The 7,138-nt window shown below is 33.9% G+C and overlaps 1 protein-coding gene across 1 annotated transcript; it reads right to left on the bottom strand.

Moving 5' to 3' along the window:
• Positions 1–1,001: 1,001 nt before the first annotated feature.
• On the bottom strand, positions 1,002–7,048 carry LOC114295443 (Ankyrin repeat family protein). Its single transcript, XM_028239673.2, has 6 exons — positions 6,617–7,048; positions 2,511–2,602; positions 1,857–1,935; positions 1,686–1,780; positions 1,346–1,441; positions 1,002–1,268 (listed from the first exon to the last, which is right to left on the bottom strand). Exons 1-6 carry the CDS (start codon positions 6,837–6,839, stop codon positions 1,182–1,184), a joined length of 672 nt encoding a protein of 223 aa, XP_028095474.2. The 5' UTR covers positions 6,840–7,048; the 3' UTR covers positions 1,002–1,181.
• Between the last annotated feature and the right edge of the window lie 90 nt (positions 7,049–7,138).

Raw genomic sequence — 7,138 nt, 5'->3', positions numbered from 1 at the left:
TTTTAAAATTCATTTTTTTAAAAATAATTTTTTTTTATTTTTCGTATTTTTTTTATTTTTATTTTTTTTAATATTTAAATAAACCTAACATAAATACATTTACAAAATATAACATTTATTAAAAAAAAAATCTTAAAAATATTTACTAAATACTAAAAAATACAAATAAAAAGAAATTACAAGAATTTAATACATTTTTCATATTTTTATGTATTTATTAATTTTTTAAAATATTTTTTTATAATTTTTTTTATTTTTTAGATACTTCTAATAAGTAAAGTGCATATAAAAAAAATAAAAAAATAACTTAAAATTTTAAAAATATTTACTAAAAACAAAAAAATATAAAACAATAAAAATTTAATTTTCAAAAAATTAAATTCCAAAAATTAAACCAAACACTGAATAATTTGTTCTTTTTTGTTTGCCTGATAATAATTTGCTCTATTTCACTTTCTGCGCCAAATGGTAGATTTAGGGATTGTTTGGAATGACCTAAATAAGTGCACTTTTTGTCTTTTTACGAAAAGATGTGCAAAAAAGTAAAGAGATAATGTGATAAAAAAAAGATAAAAAGATAAAAAGATAGATTATTTGAGGTATGCCAAACTTGGCCTTAATCTTGGCATGATTGACAATTTTACCATAATACCCTCCCAATTTTAGGTAGTGCCACTAGACAAAATGTAAGCAGCAATACAATCAACAATTGATGGTGGGACTAGGGACCAATCTTATTTACAAGGACAAGAGAAAAAACCTCAAACCCAATTACCGCGTTCCCTACCTCCCTATGTACAATCTCCGGATTTCACAGCGTTTCCTACCTCCCATTGTACAATCTCCGGATTGCTCAAGTTCACGGGTATCAACCCTGCGACTTTCAACTGAGATACATGGGTTCTGGCCACTGGGTTAACCACGATGGTTGGTTCTCATGTCCTTCACTTAATGGCTATGAGCCTCAAACAATTTAACAGCAGCGAGGACACTGATAAAAGTAATGCAGAACAGGGGTTCAAGTGAAGCAAAACCCCAACTTCCTCCAAGTTCTCAAACTGTTTGATAACAAAAACTGATCAACATCTATAAAACAAATGTCTACCCATTACATAAGAAAGGTGAACAGAAACAATGGCCGCAACCAAATCAAAATTCAATATATCTTCAATAATTATAAGTTAAGACTGTTGGCATGGCATATCAATGGCGGCTGCTCCTAGGATTCTCCTAGCTTCCGTGTCTGGATCAGCTAGCTCACTTGGGGTCTGCCAAAATTGTAAATTAGGGAGCAGAATAGAAATCAAAAAAATTAGAGAAGCAGAATATTCTTTCAAATGCTCACCTTTCCATATATATTTGTCTTTGTAGGAGAAGCACCAGCAGCCAGCAACAATCTTATAACATCCACATGTTCGCCTCTAGCCGCATGATGCAGAGGCTGTGTAAGTGAAAGAAGTAAAAGAAAAGAGAGTCAAGACGATGATCAAGAGCAACTAATAAAAGTTTTGCCAGAAAGCAACATAGGTAACATTGTTTTCCAAAATAAACAGCCTAACCACCATGTGATCTCTGAGTTCCACAATTGGACACTCATGGATTTAATCAAGGTTTTAAGCCATTAGTCCAATATAAACGCTTCAACAGAATTGGAGAAAAATATTCACAATCACAAAACCACTCACTGTATCCCCTTCCACGTCAACTGATTCTAGAATTCTTTTCACACACTCCGGATCGCTGGTGCTGTGGATCAGAAGTTCAACTATCTCTGTAAATCCTGCAGGTGGTCATTGGCACAAAATTGACAAATATACAGAAGAGCATGATAGTGGAAGGTAAGGGCTAGAGCTTACCTCCTGCACATGCATCATGGAGAGGAATCCCACCGTCTTCATCCTTAGCCTCCAAGCTAGCTCCTCTTTCCAACAATAACTATATATGAAGGGGGATTATCAGATTGTTGTTCCATAATTATTAATAGGCCAATTTTCACTTTACCTCACTGAGGTTTACTCTATGTGCAATTTACCCCATAACATTTGGAAATAAGCACATAAACCCTCATGGTTTGTGGGCATTACCGTTTGTACTGTTAACGACTCAAGTAAAAAGACTAAAATGAATCCGTATATAAGTAACCTCAATGTGTAAACTATGTGCTTTTTTGTCAGTATACTGGGACTCAATGCACTTTACCCCCTTGTTCTTTATTCCACGTGTGATTTACCTCCTGACATTTGGATATGAACACAACCCCTTATCTCTGACGGTGTACTTTGGTCCATAAACCAAAACGGATTATGTGCTTATTTCCAAATGACAGGGGGGCAAACCGCACATTGAATAAATAAACCATAGGGGGTAAAGTGAAATTAGCCCTTATCAATATTGATAACAACAACAATGTTAGCAGTAGTTAATTAAAAATGAGGCACCAAAGGGGTGCAACCTGCAAACAATGTTAGTTGTAGTTAATTACAAGAATAGAGCAACAAGAGGAAACTGACCTGGACACAAGGCAGATAGCCATAGAGACAGGTAAGATGAAGGGCAGTGTCCCCATCTTCCACTGGTTCATCGATGCTGCCACCCAAATTATCTGTAGTTGTCCACAAAAGAGGGGAAGAATCACACCATCAAATAAAATGTTAATATAATGCCATCAAATTTGAGTACAACAAATCACCAAAATAATAAAAGCACATATCCAATTATATGATAGAATCATATCGTCTTTGCAACACCTGGTCAAGTCCACAAGTAGAATTAACAAAATAAAACGGAAGTCAGCAATTAATGGACATGAATGCCAGAATTGGACCTTTATCCAAAGTACCAAAAATGCAACTCTAAAAAACCTAGTCACAGGTTAGTGCCCCCTTATATAACCTTATAAACCAACAAATTCGAGAGTTTGATATAGGGTTCCAACAAATGTCATTAAGGGTCCATTTGGATATATGTGGATTTCAAATCAAGGGATTCGAGGTTAAATGAATAGAAAAACAATGGAAGAAGACACGTTGACATGGAAGATATATATTTTGGTAGGATCCTTTGTAGAAGAGTATTCTTAGCATGATTTCAAATAACTACTTTTATGTGGTTATTTCAAACTCATTATGATAAAGCTATTTAACTCAATTTTGAAATTCATAAGTAAATTATCATATCTAAGTTTGAGTTATTGTCCTTAATTATTAAGGTCAAATCCCTTGATTTGAAATCCATATCCATCCAAACGGACCCTAATTGTTCTTATGCATATTTGATATGATTGCAAGTGGATAATGTTCATTAGAATGTTGGAGAACTTTATGTGCATGTTGGGCTAAAATTTAAATTGTTTCACTAGTCTTACCATTCACTGTATCACCCACAAAACCATTCAATTTAAATTTAAATTGTATCACCCACAAAACCACTCACTGTATCACTAGTCCCAAAAAGTGTACATGTTTAAAATTTAAATCATGTTGGGTCTCACCAAAGATCCCTAGATATAAGTGTACATGTACAGAATTTAAATACTAGTTATTTTTCAACTTAACAAAAGTGTACATCCCATGATATTCTCATCAAAAACCTTATAAGATATAAGAAAAGCAATGAGTACATCATCTCTTTCATTTACAAAAGGAAGGCAAATAATTTTCAGGTTGAACAAGGTAAGATGCTCATTATGATTTGAGGATGACTCTCTCCCCATCTTCACAAATGAAGTCCATCAATAGCACCATAAGCCCTTCCTATGAGTTCTCTCGCCTTTCCACTAGGAAGCCATGGTATTCATATGCAACGAGGGCTTTGTAACTCTCTGCTCTTACAAGGTCCTTATTTTGCAAAAAATTCTTCTCCATCTCTCAACTCAACAAAACAAAACCCCCAAATCCATACTTTTGTAATTACACATTGCAAATAGATCGATGGCATAATGACTCAGTACCATACATGAATTGTCCCAATATTTGTGCTACCACCACCAAAAACGACTCGCTTCAACTGCTATGTGTTCTCATAAATTATGGTTGTTGCAATAGACTACCATCCTAATTGAAGGCTACAACTAAGAACACAATTTATTTATCAAAAAAATCCTTTTTATTCATAGTATCCTCACATCACAATTAGGCCTTATTTGGGAAAAGGGTTGGGCTAAAATAACTCACTAAAAGATAAAATAGGCTAAAATAGTCAACAAAACAAAATATCTCATCCAGTGTTATTAAAGGCGCGCCTAGGCATGCACCTAGGCCCAAGTCTCATCCAGGCCCAAGGTTTGCGCCTTGTTGTGTTCCAGGCCAAGCGACTTCAATAAGGCACGCCTAGGCATGTGCCTAGGCCCAAGTCTTGTCCAAGCCCAAGGTTTGAGCCTTGTAGTGTTCCAGGCCAAACGACTATGATAAGGCACCTGATTGACTCAAGGCTTGCATCTTGAGGGCTTTTTTTATTGTTACTTTAATTAGTTTTGTTTGAAATCTAACTATTGATTTAATATGATGTAGCTATAGAAGATACTTACTCTTATTACAGATGTCAATACATTAGGCATTCAACCCCAAATCAATGATATAAGAAAAAATAGCCCTAATTTCTAATCTCCCAAAAACACTAAAATGTTTAACATTTCATTTTGTTTATGTCTAACCCTAAATTATTTATTTATATTAAATTATATTTTTTTCCGTACAACATGCGCCTTACTTTGGTGAAGCCTACGCCTCACCTTGCGCCTTGAGCCTAGACCCCAGAAGACCTTGGCGCCTTGGTGCGCCTATTGCCGTTAATAACACTGGTCTCATCCAATCTATAATCATTTTAATTTTTCTCTCACAACCATCAAATCAACTAAAAACAAAAAAGACAAAGTAGGTGTTTGGTATACACTAAAAAAGTGCACTTTTTTTTACATACATATACTTATTTAGGTCATATCAATCAACATCTATCAACATTTCCTCTCTACTTTATAGCCACTTTCTCTACTTTTCTACACCTTTTATGACCAAACCAAACTAAGCCTTAAGTCCCACTTTCTCTACTTTTCTACACCTTATATATATATATATATATAAAGTCAAAAAGTACGCTTATCTCTGTTATCAGAATCTTACGATTCGCGATTCGATTCACGATTCGATACACAATTTTTGCAAAATCGATACGAATCTATGAGTGAATCTATTTTGGAAGTGAATCTCTAGTGAATCGCACGATTCACAATCGATTCACGATTCGATTCACTTTTTACGATTCATGCAATTTTTGAAATTATTATGTTCGACATATTTTCGACTCATTTTTTCCATCTTTTTAGTGAAAATAACATAATACACCTTCTAATAGCATTTAATACCAAAATAACCAACATATATATATGATTTGTTGTTATTTTAGTGATCATGGAGTTTTTTATAGGATCCAATCAGATTCAGTCAGACCTAACATATTTTTAACATTTCTTCTTTTTTTTTTCCCTTCAAAAAATTGTAATATATCTTCTAAAGATGTTTAAGATTAAAGTTACACTATGAATTATCTATTACTATTTCATTAAATTGAATATTACATGTGTGAGGTCAGTTATACCTTTTAAAATGTTTTAGGCTTTAAAATAAAATATCCTAAATAATTCTTTCTTATTATTTGCGTACTCTTACTTAGAAAAGTATATGTGCTTATTGTCCAAATATCAATATCGTTGTTAATTATTGTTACTTTAGAAATTAATAGTTTGTCTATTTGGTTATTATCTTTATTAAGAATGGTTGATAAAAAATATCTATAAAAAAAAAAAAAAGGAAGGTAAGATGGTGATTTTACATAGGAATCTTTGTTAACTTCTTACCTATTAAATTACGTGATTATCCTTCAAAATAACATTTTTGTTGATTTAAGTCTAAATATTTTATATTCATAAGATATATTTAACATTTAAATGTGTAGATATATGTTTTTAAGTAATTTTAAAAAAGTGACCGAATCTTTACGATTCACGATTCGATTCGATTCGCGATTCGGTACGAGGCCATTTCGATTCACGATACGAATCCCGATTTGACAACTATGACGCTTATTTAAAACATCCAAAACCACCCTACCTTCCCAAAACACAACTATTTTAGTTAAAGTAAAATAATCAAAACAATGGCTCAAAACTGCCAAAACGATATCGTTTTGGCATGTTTTGCACCTAAAACGACGTCGTTTTGACAGTTTTGAGCCATTGTGCCCACAAAAATTGTGGCCGTCTAGCATTGTTGATAGTCAAAAAGCTAACTAAAATAGCCAAATTCCAATCAAGGTCAATGCATTTAACTACAGCAAATACACAGCATAAAAAAACCATTAATCAAATCATAGATTCCAAGAATTCTAAAGTGCCAAAAACTAAACGGGTCATTTTTACTACTAATAATAGAACTATCATTCATAATCAAATCAGCTAGATCTTCCCTTAAAATCAATAACTTTAAACCAATATTGTTAAACCCTAGTTTTTTATTTTGAAATTTTTAAACAGGTGACAAGAATAACATCAAAATTGACATCAGTAGAGAGAGAGAGAAAGATAAAACCAATTACACACGATAATATACGTGTGCGTGTATACCTAGGGCCCGGCGGAGGGCGGCGAGGTCGCCGAGCTCGGCGGCGGCGGCGAGGTCACGGAGGTGGGGAGGGGTGTCGGACTCGGGTAGAAGAACCAAACCGTCGTCTTCTTCGAAGAGAGCTTCGTCTTCTTCGTCTTCTTCCCTCAGTCCATTGCGCCTCGGTACTGCCATTTTCTCTCTCCCCGATCTCTCTCTATCTGCAGAGAGTGGAGGCTGGAGCATTTTATACCTGCAAATTGGGTTGAATAAATTATACTGCCTCCCCGGTATAATTAAAAAATTACGGGCTTGTTTGGTTTGTTTTGGGGAGAATTGTTTTTGAAAAAAATTTTGAAGAGAGAGTTTAAAAAATTTTTTGGTTTGTTTGGTTGTATATTTTGGGAGAGTTATTTTTTTGAAAGTTTGGAATGATTTGATATTTTGAGAGAATTTGAGTAAATGTATGTGAGAGAAAGAGTGATTGAGAATGAAAGAGGAGAGAGAAAAAATGATTGATTGATGTGTAAGAGGGAGAAAGTGAT

This window comes from Camellia sinensis, chromosome 3 (genome assembly GCF_055761805.1).
Source record: "Camellia sinensis isolate YWXY chromosome 3, ASM5576180v1, whole genome shotgun sequence".
Lineage (NCBI taxonomy): Eukaryota > Viridiplantae > Streptophyta > Magnoliopsida > Ericales > Theaceae > Camellia > Camellia sinensis.
This window is presented reverse-complemented; position numbering and strand designations above follow the sequence as displayed.